Here is a 17,269-nt window from a genome sequence, read left to right on the forward strand (position 1 = left end):
GTTGCAATTCAAAAATAAATAATATATAACAAATAAGGAATAAATTGAATTATTCACCAAAAATTAGCATTTTCTTTACATGATGATTTATTTTAGCACTTTGGCAGGATATTGCTCTTGTGCTTTTCCATCTAGCCCCTTGTATAGACGCCAGCTGTTAGTGGTATTCATAGTATTTATACTCTAACAATTTTGTACATTTTAAAATTGCCTAGCTTGGTCAACATCTAACGTGCACAATACAATATTCCTTATAAATTTTAAATTTTGAGTCAAGCGATGAATGTTTATTGATTGTGTTAGGATTACTTGATTTTACAATGATAAATTTGTTTTTTTAATCATTGTCATCGCTCTTTGAGGCTGTAAAAATGTTTCAATTTTCAACTTTGGGGTATTTACTGGTAGCAAATTGGATTTAGTTGGAACTTTTTTTTTGGGGGGGGAGGGGGAGAGGGGCCAGTTTATTTTATAAAAAAAAAAAATTAGGAACATTTTTACACTCCCCTTCCTCCCCAAAGAATATTCCTCGAAAACTGTTCCTAAATCTGTGTAAAATTGATAAAAATACATTGGTATTTTGGTATGCATTTGAAGTTTTTACAAAATTTATCAAAATCATTACAAAAATAGTATTTTATACTAAAAAATGTAAATAATCTTCAATTTTTTAAATAGGCTATGAAAATAATTAGATATAATTTTCGTTATGAGTATTTCATACTGGAATTAAAAAATCTTAAAAACCTATTATTTTTTATATAATTTATTTGTAGTTGAAATTTAAACGAAACTATGGATTCTACTATAAAACTATAGAATTAACAATGTTAATTATTTTTTTATAATTCAAAAACATTATTCGTATGGACTTAAAATTTTTATTCATGAATATTTCATTAAAAATTTTATTATACGCAATGACATTTTAATAAACAAAACTATTCATACTGTTTTACAGTATTATTAGTTCAAAAATGAATAATAGTAATGTATGGTCTACCGTCTATACCCATATAATATATAGGTATGCATGCATTATTATAAATTATAATAATAATTAATTATTAATTACCAATGATATAATGAATGCAATGTTTTCAGCAAAAATTAAACCAACATACCAAAATACAAAAAGTTAAATTCATTTTACCTACTCTAATAAACATATAATATGTAAAATATCATAAATTTTGTTTTAAAAAAAATTTTGTCAAAATGAGACATTTTCATTTAAAAATATTTGAATAGGTGTATTCACTGAGAAAACTAATGAAAAGAATAATAGAAATACAAAATTATTATTTAGAATATTGCCATATGTAATAGGAACTAAAAAGGAAATAAATTGAGTGGTTACAAAAGTTTGAACATTTTAAGACTTGAATAGATAATTAATAAGAAAGAATAATTTTTTTTAATCTAAAAATAACTAAATATTTATAAAAAATTGTTTTTATTACATTTCTAAAAATCTCGAAAATGAAAATGTTTAGAAACACTTGAGTGAGCTAACCCATACAATGTTCTACTTAAGATTTAATGCTTTAATCATTGATTTTATTGTTATAATAATATTACATATTTTTTTGCATAATTAATGTCTATATAAAAATAATTGTGTTTAAATTAATAATGATTAATCCTTTGAAAATTTAAAATCATTCCAATAGTTCCATTTTTATTAAATTCTTGATTATTGCATCATAATCAATTTTTGATAAAACTTCATTTATCAGGTCATCCATAATTTTTTCTGAAATACTTAAAAAGAAAAGTCATTAAATTAAATTAAATTAATAAATACAATTAATAGATACATAATTTATAATTAAGTATAGAAATTAGAAAACGTCAAACAAAACTGAAGTTTTTTGAATAATGACAATAATTAACAATAATTAAATGATAACCTGTAAACAATTTACAAAAATATTATAACTCAATGAATACAAACTAATTCAGAAAACCAAAATATCTTGTGTTATTAAGTGAACATTAAGAATGTTAAGTTATCTAGTAACAATATCAATTATTAAATAATATGTTCAACTAAAAGTTTAAATTTAATGTAGAGAAAAATATTAAGAATTAAAAAGAAGTTTTTTGTCCTCGTATATAAATTAATATTATAAATAATTTGGTATACTTGGTGTGTAGGTAGAGAAGATATATTTGTTACATCATAAGTGTAATACAGATTATAAATATATTTACTTGAATAAGATATTAACATCATGTTCTGCTATCAATGAATGTTGTTTGAATTGTCTTTTGTATAAATAATATTCCTTAGTTTGTTGTGGAGTTATATTTAAAACCATATATCCATTTTGAGACAGCTTTATATCTTAATGTACAAATAATAGATTAATTTATTATTTAATTAAATATAGGGTTATTACAATTAATTTGTTGTATTATTTACTCCAAATTTACTTTAATTAAAATCTTTATGAATTATAAATTTAACTAATTTAGTACTTTTAATAGGAAATTTCTCCAGATGTTTTCTTGTACAATGTATAGGCCAACATTACTGGTTGTTTTTAATTTATTTGACCTGAAATATGTATTTATTTATTTAAATAATAATCAAAATTTAGTATAAGCTAACAATTTATAGACATCTTATAATAAATAATATTTTTTTTAAATAAATTCCTTAATATTCTTGAATGTGTATTTAAAATAAATTGTCTGACAACAAGAATAAAATATGCATTATTGATTATTACTTTATCATATAATTAATTAAACCAATGTATTATTTACAATATTTAGATCTCAATATGGTAGTTTAGATACTCAAATAATAATAATCTGGATATACACACTTATACATACTTTACTATTTTTGAATCAGTTGAAAATGTAATTGCTTCATTGGTATTAATTAATTTTTCATCTTGTATCTCTTTAAACAAAAATTTATAATTTGTTTCCTAAAATAAAATTAGATGCTAAAAAATTATAATTATATGTATTATAATATATCTTACATTAATTTCTCCAAAGGGATATTCTTCCATTACAGTTTTGATATCGTCTAAATTATTATTAGTTTTTAAGATATTGTCTTGTTTTGATAAAAATTTATTTCTAGATGATTCAAATGATTTTTTTGACCATCCCTGAGCATAGCATGATCCCAATTTTGGTTTATCGTGATTATACATACTTAATCGATTGGAATTGGCGGAAAATAATTGGGTTTTAGGTTTACTTAAAGCTTTATTAGAAAGCTCATTTAATATATTACTATTAATATTATTACTATGATTGTCAATATCTGTGTCTTTATAACCACATTCCTCCAACATATTTTCTAAATCTTTGCAATGTTGAACTAAATCCTAGAATCATTAAGTTGAAATCAATCTAAATATATAGTAATAATGATAAAAACAGTTTAACTAAATTAATACATACAAAACTTTCTTTCTTTTTTTTCTTGAATAATTCACCATAAATATATTTTCCAGTAGTTAATGATAGAGCTGATATAATTTGTATTAAATTTTTCATTTTATTTTGAATAGGGTTATAAATTCCAGCTTCCAAGGTCTTTGAACACATCTTAGAATAGTATAGAACATTAGAATATTATATATTAATATATTATTATTATTAACTTTATTAATAAATACTTTTGTGGCATTAATTGCTAATTTATAGCATTTAATTAACTTAATTTGAAAAGCTTTTCTTAATGTGATATTAGTTTTATTTTTTTTATTGTGCAAGTCTTCATTTTTTGATTCTTTTTTAATTTCATAAAACTGAAATACAATAATAAAATTCAAAATGTAACAATCACTGATTTGATCTACTGGCAAAAACACCATAAAGGTCTCCATACATTGCAGTGTTGGTGTTAAAATGTTTTAGCCATATACAATTTATTGATGCAGTGAAAGACAATAAAATTTTACCTCTATCGCTGTAGTATGTGCAAACCTTAGAAAAATGGTATTTAATTTGTGTGTAAGAATTGATTATTTCAAAATAAAATTATTCACAATAAAAATTAAAAATAAAAATTTTATTATTTTAATTGGTTTGTTTTTAAATTATTTAATTCTATAGTAATTAATTGTTCTGCCTCAGTCAGTATAAAAATATAGGTACCTACTAATAAAAATATAAATACTATTGCTCCCTCTCTCAAAGATTCACTAATTTAAACATTTATCCTGACTGTAAATTTATTGTCATACTAACATAAATTACAATATGTAACTTATATTTGTTAATATTTTTTCTTTGAGTCAGTTAAAAAGTCGGTCAAATGTTATTATTTAATAATTATGTATATAAGTGCATTTTATATCAAAATAAATAATTAGATACTAAATTATTTACCAGTGAGTTTAGATCAAATATGTAATTATTTGTTTGTTGATCATATTCATTTATTTTAATTCGTACTTTTTTAGCACTTTTTAAAACAGGTGGCAAAAGTGCATTTTCTAAAATATTAGAAAACTCAATAAATGTTTTAAACAAACGACTATAATAAAAACAAAATAAATATTAAATTAAAAATAATATTAAAGTATTATTATTAATAATTATAATAAATACTTTCTAAGCCCGTGTATATGATTTATATCATAAGGATCATGCAATGAGTATAAATTTACAGAATCATGCATGCTAGATTGACTGTTTCTACATTTATTAAATGAGTTTTCATTTTGTTTAATGTCCGTGTTATTTTCAATAGTGTATGTTTTTTTAGAGTCTGTACTTTTGATTGATTCCATATAAACGTTCCAATGTTGATCATCTATTTGTTTTTGTCGACAACGATTGATTTTTTTGTAAGTTCTATTAAAATCTTCTTTGGAAATATGCTGAAATAGTAATGACTCAAAAATAATAATTCAAACTTTATACTAAATAATTAGGAAATAATTTAGATTATAAAACATAAATCTAGCCAATTCATAAATGCCAATGTACTTAATATGAAAAACATGTTATTCTATTGAAAATTGTTTTTTTTTTATTAAATAATATTAGTAGATTTTAAATTATTGATGTGCATGCCAGTATGTAAAATACTAACATCATAGCAAGCTTGGTATCTATAAAGTATATTGATAATTTAGCAAAAATAATGCTTTGATAGGTAGGTAATCAATCATGTATAAATTATTAAATAATTATTTTTTAAACTAAATAATAAAATACCCACTTTGAATTTGAAACCTTCTTCCTCCATATTTTGTTTTCAGGAATAGGTAGTGAAATTATTATTATTTATAACATAGGATGCATAATTTAGTAAATAGACATTGTATATAATGAATATTTAAAAATTAAAAAGAATACATATTTTTACAATAAAACTACTATAGACTCAATTGTTGAATAATTATACAAAATATTCAAAATTGAATGTACATTTTGTGAAAGCTTGCATTTTACAAATGTGTTGCAAAAGTTTTCATTTAAATAAATTTGTAAATTTGTATGGACCATTGACATTCATTTTCATAAATTAGTTCAGTGAATAATGTATGAGTTCTTAATAATTTGTAAAGTATATAATCTACACGTTATAATAGTTAAACATTGATCAAGGCCTATAACTGGTAAATAATTACTATAACTGACAATGGTGCAGAAGTCCGTGTTCCGTTTCCTCGGTAACAAGACAGTAACAACTAACAGACACTTGACTGCAATAACCTAACAAAGAAATGATTTAAATGTTTAGTTTTTAATCATGTCATAATGCAATATTAGTGTATATCTAAATAATACGATGAAAGTACAAGTAAAATTCAATAATTACTAAATTACTAAATAAGTCAACTTTTTATTCTATATTTCTAATTTCTATCCAGATACTAGTGTTGTGCACAATATTTTCTCAATTTAATTATATCAGATAAAAACCGTTATGCCCGTTATGGGTAATAGGTTAGGCAAGGTGTTATGTTTTTTACATAGAGTAAAAAATATTTTAAAGTCATGATAAAAACCATTAACTATTTTTTATTTTTTATTTTCTTGGTCCGTGCCCCGTAGTCCGTACTATCATAAAGTTGTTATCATAAATTATGATCTAAACACATTTTAAAACATGATAGTAAACTGATATAAACTATTAATTTGGACGAGCACTATAATGAACGAGACTACTATGAGTAATAAAGTGAATAATATGTGATTTAAAATAAAGTTATGACCTACGTAGTTATTTTATTTCATAAAAAAGGACTAGTTAAGATTAGGTAAACTTTCTAAATTAAAAACGGCTAACGAACAACTATTAAAATGAATCCATTAACGTAAGTACAATGTTTTTAAATAATCGCTTTTTATTTATCGTTTTTAATTAAAAATATACATAATATAGTTAAAGTTAAGATTTTTGCTTTTACTATGTTGAATATTATTATTAGCAACTTTTATAATAGTTAATATGTTTCATACTAAGGTAAAGTATATATATATATATATGTTTTAACAAAAATTATCTACTAACAACAAAAGAACTACTGTATTACGTTATTATTCAGTTATTGTGACTACCAATGATTATCAAACAAGTAATAATATTGATAAAGTTAATAATTCATACAAGGTGGATTTCCTTGAAAAAGTCTTCTTCAGAACTCCACTGCTCTTAAGCATTATTGTTTGGGTTGACAAGAAGTTAATTTAAAAACTATGTACCTAAATTTTTAGTTTATACAATTTTTGTTTTAAATATCATTTTAAATCATTAAATATTACTGATTGCAGTGATAGTTAATGTAACAATAGTTATGATTGTTTTTAAAAATGGAAATTTAAATAATTACTGTTTGGTACTGCTGTTATTTTGTTTGCTCAAACGTATATCTTGCGATAATTAATAATACTAAGGTCAACAAGTTATAAAATCTAACCAACTAAAAAAAATACAAAATTACTATCATATGGAATTTGTAAAAAAAATTATTCATATTTTGGGTTAACTATTTTAGGATGTTTTATTTTGGTTATTTTAATAATAATAATACTAATATAGATGTTTTTGAACAAAACATAATTTGGATTATGTGAGTATTTTGTGTTGAATTTTTTAGAGGTTGTTTCCTGATGATTTGGATGCAAAGCTCTGTTTAACATGTTTGTATTATTAAAACTTTTTATTACTTTATAAAAATATAATTTTAAAATAAGTTGCATACAAAAATACAATTTGACGAAATTATATTGAAAATTTTAACTTAAATTAAATTTAATTCTTTCTTTATCAAATTTACTTACTGTATTATTTTATATAGTTTGTAATTAAAAATAATGTAATACTAATAATTTTATTTTATTTTATCACAATGTTCACATATTTAACTGTGTTATAAGGCCTGATCATTGCCGCTTTGGTATACAATACATATAGAACTTTAGACTGGTGATCCATGTGTGAATCATAAGTAACACATAATTGAAAAACCATACGTGCAGCTGTTAAAACAGTCCTAAATAAAAAACATATGAAAAAAGTTTGGCAAGTGGGTATCACCTGTTGTAAAGTAGGTGTCAAATTGCTTATTGTTATGGATGTATTAAATTTTAATTTAATAATATATTGTTATACACAAAAACGAATCCGAGCTAAGACAGTCTATTAGACTATATCACTAAGTATATTTCATATTATGTTTTTTGATGTTATTAAATTAATTTATTTTACCTTTAGTTATACTGTAGATTGAATTAATATTTGTCAAAAACATTGCATTTGAGAATATTATTGTAAGTATAAAATATAGTAAATTAAAAAATTCAAATGTTAATGAAAGAAAATTTTGTTTATGTATATTTTTGAATTTTTGGTTATAAGGTAATAAAAATAAAAATAAAACTATCATTTAAAAGTAAAACTATTTACTATTTGAAACTAAGTCAATTATTATCATTAATATTATTTTTTAATAATGTTTATATACTGTATAATTTATTATTTATTAGGTATTTAAAGTATATTAATCTATTTTATTCTTTTAGAAATATGAGAAATGTGAAAAAACTCAGTGAACAAGAATTGACACGACTACCTAAAAGTTCATGGCATGATGAATATAAATCAAGTGCATGGATATTTGTTGGTGGATTACCTTATGATCTTTCTGAAGGCGATATCATGTCTATATTTTCTCAGTAATTGAATTTTTTATAATTTGTTAATCATATAAAATAATTAAAAACTAATAAATTGTTTTTTATTTTAGATATGGAGAAATTACTAACTTAAATTTAGTACGGGATAAAGATACTGGCAAACAGAAAGGATTTTGTTTTGTATGCTATGAAGATCAAAGGAGTACAGTATTAGCTGTGGATAACTTTAATGGTACACGTGTACTAGGTCGAATATTACGTGTTGATCATGTTAAAGATTACAAACCACCAAAAAATTCAGAACCTACTAACAAAATTAAGACTGAAAAATTTGAAAATGATGATTTCCAGGTTAAAACTGAATTTAAAACTGAAATTAAAGAGGAAATTTTATCGCCACAGATTCAAAGAACAAGAACCATTAGCACTCCAGAAATAAAACAAGAAGTTTGCACTCCAGAAATAAAACGAGAAGTTTGTACTCCAGAAATAATTAGAAGTCCTGATTATAAAAATAATAAGGCAACTAACAAATCTAAAGATAAGAAACGGCACCACAGAGATAGATCTAAAGAAAAAGATAAATTGCACTATAAATATCAAAGAGAAGACTCAAGAGAAAAATATAGAAGAAAACATAGCAAAAGTGAACAAGATATGTCTTATAAGAAAGAGAAAAATAATAAACGTTCTAAACACAGTCGAAGTCAAGAGAAGGATGTTAGTAAAAATTCTAAAACTATATCTTCTAAAGACTATAGTAATAGAGATAAATCAAGAGAAAGAGATAGAAAGCAGATAAAAGACGACAGAAAAGAATATAATAACAAGGATTATGGTGACAAGAATAAAAGAAAAAGTTATAAAGAAGACGATAAGAATTGTAAAAAACAAAAAAAATATTAAAATTCTATGTAAATATAATATGAGTTTATATCAAAACCAATACTCTTTTAATTTAACAACTATTCATTTATTTGTTATTTAATTTTCTTCACTGTTTTCAAAATTATTAGTTTCTTCCATTGTAGTTTGAATTATCAGTGATTTTCTATTCATATGTGGAGTTGACACACTACCTTCTTCCTTTTTTAAAATAGGTTTGTTCACATTAGCTTTCTTATGTAAATAATTAAGTTCAAGAGTTGACTTCAATAAATCAACTTTAGGGAGTTGCAGTGATGCACTTCGAAGATCGCTTTGGGATTTAGTTGCTGGTAGTAGTTCTTTATCCAATGATGCTAAAGATCCACGGTGATTGAATTTAATCATTAAGCTTAAACGTCTAGCCTCAGCTTCTAAATCAGATAAATCTTCTTTATTGTTTTCTTCAACTCCTTTAAGAGATTCTACTTCTGATGGCTCTAAATTAAAAAAATATATATAATTAATATACACATCATATTATTCTGTTCATTTAAATCAATAAAATTTACCTGATTTCTCAGTATTAGTTCGATCTTCAAACTTGTAAAGCCACATACAATGTAATAGACCGTATATAGTTCCACTTAAAATTCCAAGTAATCCCATTAATCTAAAAGATTGTCTAGTTCCATAGGATCCAATTAAAAGTCCTCCAATAAAACTTCCACTTCCACGACCTTAAACACATTTAAATATTTTTAGTTTTAATAATGATTGAAACAAATAAAGTACTATTTACCAAGACTGAAGTGGGACATTCCAATGACACCAATAAGTGTTGCTAGAAGATTTTTAGGAGCAAGTAGAGCACAATATGTTGCAGCAGCAACCCACATCAAATGAACTGCTAAGGATTCAATTGCTTCAAATGGAAACACCCACCATGGATCTCTGCAATATAAATTTCATATTATAAAATAAGTTCTTTATAATTATTTAATGTGACCTTACTCAATAAATGAATAACCCATTAATCTAGCTGCATGTGAAAAGAAAGCTATAACAATAATATTGACATGTCCAATTTTTTTTGATATTTTTTCTGCACCATACAAAAATGGAATACTGCTAATTGTAGCCACCGAAACTGTGATTCCTATAAATTTTGTTTTATTATGTCAACTCATTATTTTCTTTTTTTTTAATAAAACTTACCCAATAAATAATTAGAAGCACCCAATTCTTTAAGGTATAAAAATAAATATGACTCTATAAATCCCCAACAATTTCCAAGCATGAACAAAAAAAAAATAAATGCTGTTACATGTGGTAATTTTAAAAGTCTTAACATGTCTTTTAAAATATGATCTGCTGGCATTTTAATGCCTACCGGCATCATTAGTAATGTTACCATTGATAAAACAAGGAGAATATCGTAAGTGTAGAATGCAGATGAATAATCCGTGTAACCTAATATTTGAGAACATTCATTACATTTATTCTGTTACTTTATATTTTAAATTTATGTCGTTAATGTTTATAATAATTTACAACATTAATATTTTTCTTCATAATATACATATATTACATTATTTATTGTACCTTTTTTTAAACTCATAGAATCAATTAGCCAACCGGTGAGAGGAGAGAACAATGCCATGCCAACAGTTGAAAATAATCTTTCTCTTCCAAACTGTCCGCCATATCTTTGTATTAGGCTTAAAGCAATAGGATCCATTACTGTAACTGATGCTGCTAACATAGTGGTACCTATAAACCGCAGGCCAAAATAAATCCAAAACACTTTCTCGTTTGAGGGTTTGTATTCGGGTGGACATCGTTCAGGTCCACCTGTCCTATATTTTTAAAATATATTATTCATTATACTAAGTCTAACATAATGGAAACAAGGAACCAAAATATTGAATGTGAAAAATAATATAGTTATACAATTTGTACTACTACTAGGTATACTTATACTAGGTACCAGTACATTTTTTTGGTTCTTTTTGGAAATCAAATCAAAATATTTTAAGACCAGTATATGTGCGGGCCACATGGGATATGCTATGTCGTTTAAACAAACGCAGGTATAAATATATAATATCACTGTATACCTGAAAATACATTTTTGAAGCATACAATCTGCAGCGAGCTCTTTTAGTTTGTTGTACGTTAAGTTTGTAGCCAGCACCCTTCCGCCACAGCGTAAATCATGATCCAGAAGTGCTGAAAAATTCACTCCAGATGATACCAACATATCTGACGAAAAATGTTGACGGAAATCCGTTACTTGTTCATCTTGATCAAGTTCGGGGAGCTCCATTCCTATAATTCATAAATGTATAGGTAATATTCGTCATACTATCATAGGCATATAATAGAATCCAAAACATTATATTGATATTGTTGTCCCAACTGGTCGATCATCAATGCAAGAATGTAAAGTGATGTATTAAGTATAATATTGTCTTTATTTAACATTTACTTAAAATATAAAAATATTATAGTGTAAGATATACGATGGTGAACAGTATTACAACCTATCTCTGAAAGTCTGAATACCTCAGAGACCCCTAACCATCTGCCGAGCTTTCAAGTAGGTCTTGTTGTTATATGATCTTTTACTGCGCGTAACGAATTTTAGGGTGTCATAGTATAATTTAGTAGTTTAGTTATCTAGTTGGTGCATTTCTTTATCGGTGGACATCGAATTTCGACTAATCCGAGAAGAGACATGAGACAATACTAACTGTATAGGGGTTCACGTACATAGTACAAGCAAAATAATAAATTAGATACAAAATGTTTCTAAGTATTTTTATTTGAAAACAATTCAGTTTTTTTTTTTAAATCCAAATAATAAAATAAGTACTGACACAATATTCGCTTGAACTCTTGTAAATCACGTCTGAAAATGCCTATTTTGAACTCTCTTATGTAGGTCCTATCCCCACAACTCGAGTCTTGGTCATATTTCTTCTAGTCAAATGATGTGTACCGACTCCACCGTCGTATTCACATGGTTCATGCGTTAACGCAATGATCCTACTATCTTATGGCGTCCGGATGTCGTACATTCTATCTATACCTAAATCTTTTACTACTTATACCTAATTCTTTAGACTATAATTACACACAGCTGCGTTCATTTTACTAAAACTATTGTGTAGTTTTTGTGCCTGACGCTTTGCGCTATCCCTGAATAAAAAGTTATTAGTTACGTAACCTATATTGGTTTTGATTGATATTTGACGTTTAATTACGACTGATGTACAAGTACCTAATGGATCTATCAGGTCTGTCCTATAATTATGATTATGAAGTACCGTTGTTGTATTATATAGGATACCTATTAGAGCACGTAGTTTAGCAATACTTTAATGGCATGATTAAAATAGTATAATGTTCACTAGTCATTAAGCTTTTCGCCCTGACCTCGGCATGTTCGTGTTAATTACCTCATTGTCACCACACCGTATAAATTTTGTGCTATTTAGTAATTAATTAAATTTATAATATAATATAATCAGTGCCGATGCTAGGTATTGCAGGGCCCTGGACATTTGTCCCATTTGCCGGCACTGAATATAATATATATATATATATATATATATATGATTCATAGCCTCATAGGATATGTAACAATATGTAGATATGATTTGAATATGACATATTATTTATAAAATATATAATATAAATATTTATACATACATTATTTTATATAGGTTTGTAAAACTGCCACCAGGCGTTAGAATTACAAAAATGAATATTAATTATTACACGACACCACGTACGTATAATTTTGTAATAAAGTTAATGTTTGCGTTTTATTAATTAAAATAATTAAATATATTAATATTCATACACTTCTGGATAGTCAGATAGGCAGTGACATCTAAATTTAAGCATGACTAGTTTTGTGGTGGAACCGGTGGAGGTGATAATGATTACACTTTTTTTTATTTCACCCCGTATTTATTAAATAAAGAATTTACAGTAATATTTATTTTTATTTTCTTTATTGAATGTTAATTTAACAATTGTATTATTTCACCGAGGCCCAGCTCTCAATATGGAACGGTCCATCTATCACCCCAAAAAAATATTATGCAATTGGTTAGACGTATAAACTAGAGGGTCTAGAGGTTTCTGGTTTTAGGAGTAAGTATTGTGCAAACGGTTCACCCTCAAAAATATAACGAGTCTGGAAGCTGGAAGTGTTTTGTAGATGAATAATTATTGTAATAATATAATAAGTACCTACTAATTTTGTATTTCAAAATTGTAATTCACTATAAAGCGAAGCCCTCATCCCGTTTTGATAGGTAAGTATCGGTTTCTGCCAAAAATGAATTTTCTGTTTTTCGCCAAATTAGAAAAAACGTAATTTCTATAGTTTATAATTGGCGATAAAAGGAATGTCGTTTTTTCTAATTTGATGGAAAAAGGTATTGGCGAAAACCGGCTACACCCGTTCTGATACTCTGTGCCCTGTGCTTATAGTGTATGGTTAGACATTTTTTCAACCACTAATTAATGTAGGTATAATGTATAGTAATATAGTATATATAGTTTAACTTACGTCATAACAGAGCATACCAAAGAACAATATATTTTATGTACATATGTAATCATAATATAGCCGATAATAGGAATCTAATCGTACCTACCTAATGTTTCAGTGGGATTCATAAGACCTGGGTGCATATCTAATACCACAAAAACGGTGGCTTCTTTTTTGCTAGACGTATCGTTGATATTGTTTAATCCAGCACCAATGTTGGCGATTTCTTTTACAGTTTCATTATTCAATAAAACTCCCATTCTTACTTTATTTTTCTTTGGTTCGGGTTTCTTTACACTGCAAAATATCAATTGACGAATAAAATCAAAATCATTGCTGATTTGTTTTTATCTATTTCTAATTGTATTTCATTTTTCAATGAGCATACCTAGGTATAATATTTTACATTTTGATGAGTTAATAATGCTATTATAGGCATCATTATTAGGTGTTAGGTCCCCACTTTATTAGTCCTCAATAATTTTATAAGTTTATCACTCTTGGTCATAGTACTTACATTTGTTTAGTCGCATTTTTAGCTTGTTTGGTTTTTTCATAAATGAAATATAAATCTGGGTCGTCTATCCCTGGTTGGTGATTGTTAACGGGTGGTACTATACAATTGGGAAGCTGTTGCTGAAAAATGAAAACCACAAATTCAACAAATTGATCTATCAATAATATGTTATTTCCATCATACGAGCAAATATACTAAACTATATGATCTTGTTAATAATTATTAATAAAAATAAAAATAAGTAAAATCTGTAAATATTGACTGTTACCTACATAGTACCTACATAATTACCATTAAGCCACCACCAAGTCAAATGGTTAATTATTTTATTTATAAATAAATATATATTTTAATACTTGTTGAGGATTTGTAAGTCCAGTGATAAAAGTTGGTGGTCTAACAGCAATACTTTGTTCAATTTTTGTAATTCCTTTATTTTCATCGCGTGGTACAGTGTAATCTCTCAACAAACAATGATCATCACATTCATCTAAAACTAAATTGATTTCTTCGTCTTCTGGACATTCTCTGCTTGGACAAGGACTCCACCAAACCTGATAAAGCATTAATTGTTTATTAAACATAAGGCCTTTTAACTCTTATTTGGTATAGTTATTGTGCATTAAATATACCCATGTCCTATATAGGCTATAAATTATAATAGTATACATATATATATATATATATATAACCTATATATACAGTGTCCCGTGAGGATTTACCCATTACCATATCTTGCAATAATAGAAATATCATAATTTTGTTTTTTTATGAGACTCGCAGAGGCAAGAACTACAAGTATTTCATATTTTATTTTAAATTAATATTTTGGTAAAAACGTTAAAAAAACAATTTTTTATTTAATTACTTTCAATAAAATCAAAGATCGCCCGTTTTGTAGAGTTTATTTTTCTGAAAATTTTGACGTTTAAATTTTATTTTCATTAATCCAATAACTTTTAATACATTTTCTAGTTTTTAAATTGTGAATTTTTTAATACCATATTAGTGGTTAGTGTTATCAAACATGTGACCTGCAGGTCAAATATTCAAATATTTAAAAAAAATATTAAAAATCATGATTCTAATGAAAATAAAATGTTGAAACGTCTACAAAATGGATATCTATTTTTTTTTAACATAATTAAATAAAAAATTATTTTTCTTAACTTTTTTACCAAAATATTGAAAATATGAAATAGGTACTTGAAGTCCTTGTCTCTGAGAATCTTTTAAAAATAACATAACTATGATATCTCTATTATTTCAGGAGATATCGTAATAGGTAATTCCTTACGGGATAATCTGTCTTTGATTCTGCCCTCCTAAAGAAGAATGCCATACATTTCCTACACCATTAAAAATATACATTTTTATGTTAGTTGTTTATTATTGATCCATAATAGGTATTCCAACTTTTTTTTTTACTTTTATATATATTATCTTAAATTTGTTAAGTTATTTATAATAGGCACATTACATTAATTATATTCAATAGAACAAGGTGCAATACCTTATATTACTTATTGTCTTTATACCGACATTTTATTTTATTTTTCATCAATAATTTTTGACAAACAAAAATAGGTAACTATAATAATAATAATAATTTATATCGAAAATATAGTAAAGTTAGTAGATACCTAAAATAGTAAACCTAATATAGTAATAAATTATGATTGAAAATCCAATACCCAGTATTTTTTAAGAAAATGAATTATATGGCTAAATGACAACCAAATTTTAAACAAAAATCTATAAATAAATATGGATTATCAAGAAATTCTAATAAAAAATGCCGTATTTCAAATATGAGTATACGATACATTTAACCTACCTACGACAATCTTTCTTGCTGTTTTTGCTAAGTAGGTACCGAATTTTCACAAATTATGTAGGTATACCTATAATTTATAAACTTATAAATATAGTCATAATTTTATTATTACAACATTTATACAAAATTGTTTTTTTTAAAAGAACAATTTTTTTGATAATAATCACGTCAGTTGTCTACGCTATATAGTATTCACTATTCTTAAGTCTTAATAATATTACGAAAAATGTGTGAATCTACAATACATAAGTGATAAATGTTGATTATATATTATACCTATACGTTTCTATAGGAGAAAATGTCAGCATTATAATAATTAGATGTTTTTTTTTTAATTTTACTGCATTCTTTTTTAGCAGAACAGTGATCAAACATTGGATATCTAAATAATATATCCTATTCAGTGTTTTATTCTGTCAAATAAAAAGTTGTTTAGTATTTTAGATTTAATTTAGCCAATTTAGGAAGGTTATAGGTAATTTGTAATTATTAAATATAACATAAAATAATGTTATAATTATTTTTTTAAAGCACAATATCCATATTTTATTTTATTTCTTAAGTATAAAAGTTTTAGTTTTTAATTACATCGACTTTTCCAGATTCTGGATGTCTCATGACATATGCTGATGGTATTGCTCCAGGTGTTTCCATTTGCGGTATTAATATCAACGAATGATGAAATATAGCATTTAATGCTAGTGATATAAATAAAACTGGTTTATAATGACCAAATTTATCTACCAGAAATCCTAAATCCATGTTGTATAAAATACAATTATTTAAGTCTTATAATACAGCTTCAAAATTTACAGTTCATTACATAGTATATTACTTGGTAAGATTATAAGTACCTGAAACAGGTGGAGCTAAAAATGTAGTCAATGGCAATGACAAATAAACAATAGCAATTTCTTCTACAGACAAACCAATGCTTTGCATGTGAATAGTTAAATATGGAATTAATGACGAAGTTGCTAAAAAGTAAGTATTACATATAAAAAAATTATATACATGTAATATATTTCCAAGGTTTGTGTAATTAATATTAAATCTAACTAGTTTTAGACTTACCTCCATACATCAGAAATAAAGTAACTTTTAGCATAATAAGATTATAATTAATATTACACTTTTTACATAATCTCTGTATTGGACCATCCTCAGTTTCTTTTTTTCCAGACATTTTTTTGAATCTAAAGACTTTATTGTAGTGAGTTGTACTGTTTTGTTAATAAGGATGGATGATTTTTGAGGAAAAACATGGATGTGTAAAAAAAACTTATCTCTAATGATTTAATATTTTATATAGGTACATGCTAATATGCTATTGTTTCATTGTTTATTTTTACAT

At 25.3% G+C, this 17,269-nt stretch overlaps 3 protein-coding genes across 6 annotated transcripts; 1 reads left to right on the forward strand and 2 right to left on the reverse strand.

The window, feature by feature from the left end:
* Positions 1–1,641: 1,641 nt before the first annotated feature.
* Positions 1,642–7,388, reverse strand: LOC113560459. Of its 3 annotated transcripts, none has more exons than XR_003406118.1 (11): positions 7,273–7,388; positions 5,204–5,700; positions 4,588–4,859; positions 4,366–4,513; positions 3,651–3,782; positions 3,433–3,579; positions 3,003–3,356; positions 2,848–2,945; positions 2,485–2,563; positions 2,218–2,350; positions 1,642–1,764 (listed from the first exon to the last, which is right to left on the reverse strand). XR_003406118.1 is itself a non-coding variant. In XM_026966339.1 (10 exons), exons 1-10 carry the CDS (start codon positions 5,228–5,230, stop codon positions 1,662–1,664), a joined length of 1,494 nt encoding a protein of 497 aa, XP_026822140.1. In that variant the 5' UTR covers positions 5,231–5,983; the 3' UTR covers positions 1,642–1,661. The 3 variants fall into 3 exon arrangements, 1 of the variants encoding a protein (XP_026822140.1); XR_003406117.1 differs by lacking the exon at positions 7,273–7,388 and adding an exon at positions 5,807–5,983; XM_026966339.1 differs by lacking the exon at positions 7,273–7,388 and having other exon boundaries at positions 2,218–2,353; positions 2,487–2,563; positions 5,204–5,983.
* LOC113560460 (U2 snRNP component ist3-like) lies at positions 6,132–9,051 on the forward strand. 2 transcript variants are annotated; one of them, XM_026966340.1, is made up of 3 exons: positions 6,132–6,305; positions 8,014–8,166; positions 8,238–9,051. In XM_026966340.1, exons 1-3 carry the CDS (start codon positions 6,292–6,294, stop codon positions 9,031–9,033), a joined length of 963 nt encoding a protein of 320 aa, XP_026822141.1. In that variant the 5' UTR covers positions 6,132–6,291; the 3' UTR covers positions 9,034–9,051. The 2 variants fall into 2 exon arrangements, with proteins under 2 accessions (XP_026822141.1, XP_026822142.1); XM_026966341.1 differs by lacking the exon at positions 6,132–6,305 and adding an exon at positions 7,712–7,761.
* LOC113560458 lies at positions 9,030–17,160 on the reverse strand. Its single transcript, XM_026966338.1, has 13 exons — positions 16,990–17,160; positions 16,770–16,892; positions 16,504–16,667; positions 14,435–14,632; positions 14,079–14,197; positions 13,668–13,858; positions 11,112–11,322; positions 10,597–10,850; positions 10,210–10,464; positions 10,006–10,150; positions 9,794–9,945; positions 9,564–9,731; positions 9,030–9,491 (listed from the first exon to the last, which is right to left on the reverse strand). Exons 1-13 carry the CDS (start codon positions 17,099–17,101, stop codon positions 9,112–9,114), a joined length of 2,472 nt encoding a protein of 823 aa, XP_026822139.1. The 5' UTR covers positions 17,102–17,160; the 3' UTR covers positions 9,030–9,111.
* Positions 17,161–17,269: the final 109 nt, after the last annotated feature.

The sequence above is a fragment of the Rhopalosiphum maidis genome, chromosome 1 (assembly GCF_003676215.2).
Source record: "Rhopalosiphum maidis isolate BTI-1 chromosome 1, ASM367621v3, whole genome shotgun sequence".
NCBI classification, from domain to species: Eukaryota; Metazoa; Arthropoda; class Insecta; order Hemiptera; family Aphididae; genus Rhopalosiphum; species Rhopalosiphum maidis.

What these genes read in the sequence shown, in the direction of transcription:
- LOC113560459 (XM_026966339.1), bottom strand. Translation starts at nt 5,230, where the DNA reads ATGGAGGAAGAAGGTTTCAAATTCAAA. An exon ending in TATTTGATCTAAACTCACTG is followed by an intron (nt 3,783 to 4,365) that starts GTAAATAATTTA and finishes ATTGTATTTCAG; the next exon opens with TTTTATGAAATTAAAAAAGA. An exon ending in ACTGATTCAAAAATAGTAAA is followed by an intron (nt 2,564 to 2,847) that starts GTATGTATAAGT and finishes TACATATTTCAG; the next exon opens with GTCAAATAAATTAAAAACAA.
- LOC113560460 (XM_026966340.1), top strand. An exon ending in ATCATGTCTATATTTTCTCA is followed by an intron (nt 8,167 to 8,237) that starts GTAATTGAATTT and finishes TTTTTATTTTAG; the next exon opens with ATATGGAGAAATTACTAACT.
- LOC113560458 (XM_026966338.1), bottom strand. Translation starts at nt 17,101, where the DNA reads ATGTCTGGAAAAAAAGAAACTGAGGATGGTCCAATACAGAGATTATGT. An exon ending in CAGAATCTGGAAAAGTCGAT is followed by an intron (nt 14,633 to 16,503) that starts GTAATTAAAAAC and finishes ATGCTTTATCAG; the next exon opens with GTTTGGTGGAGTCCTTGTCC. An exon ending in AACTAATACTGAGAAATCAG is followed by an intron (nt 9,492 to 9,563) that starts GTAAATTTTATT and finishes TTTTTAATTTAG; the next exon opens with AGCCATCAGAAGTAGAATCT.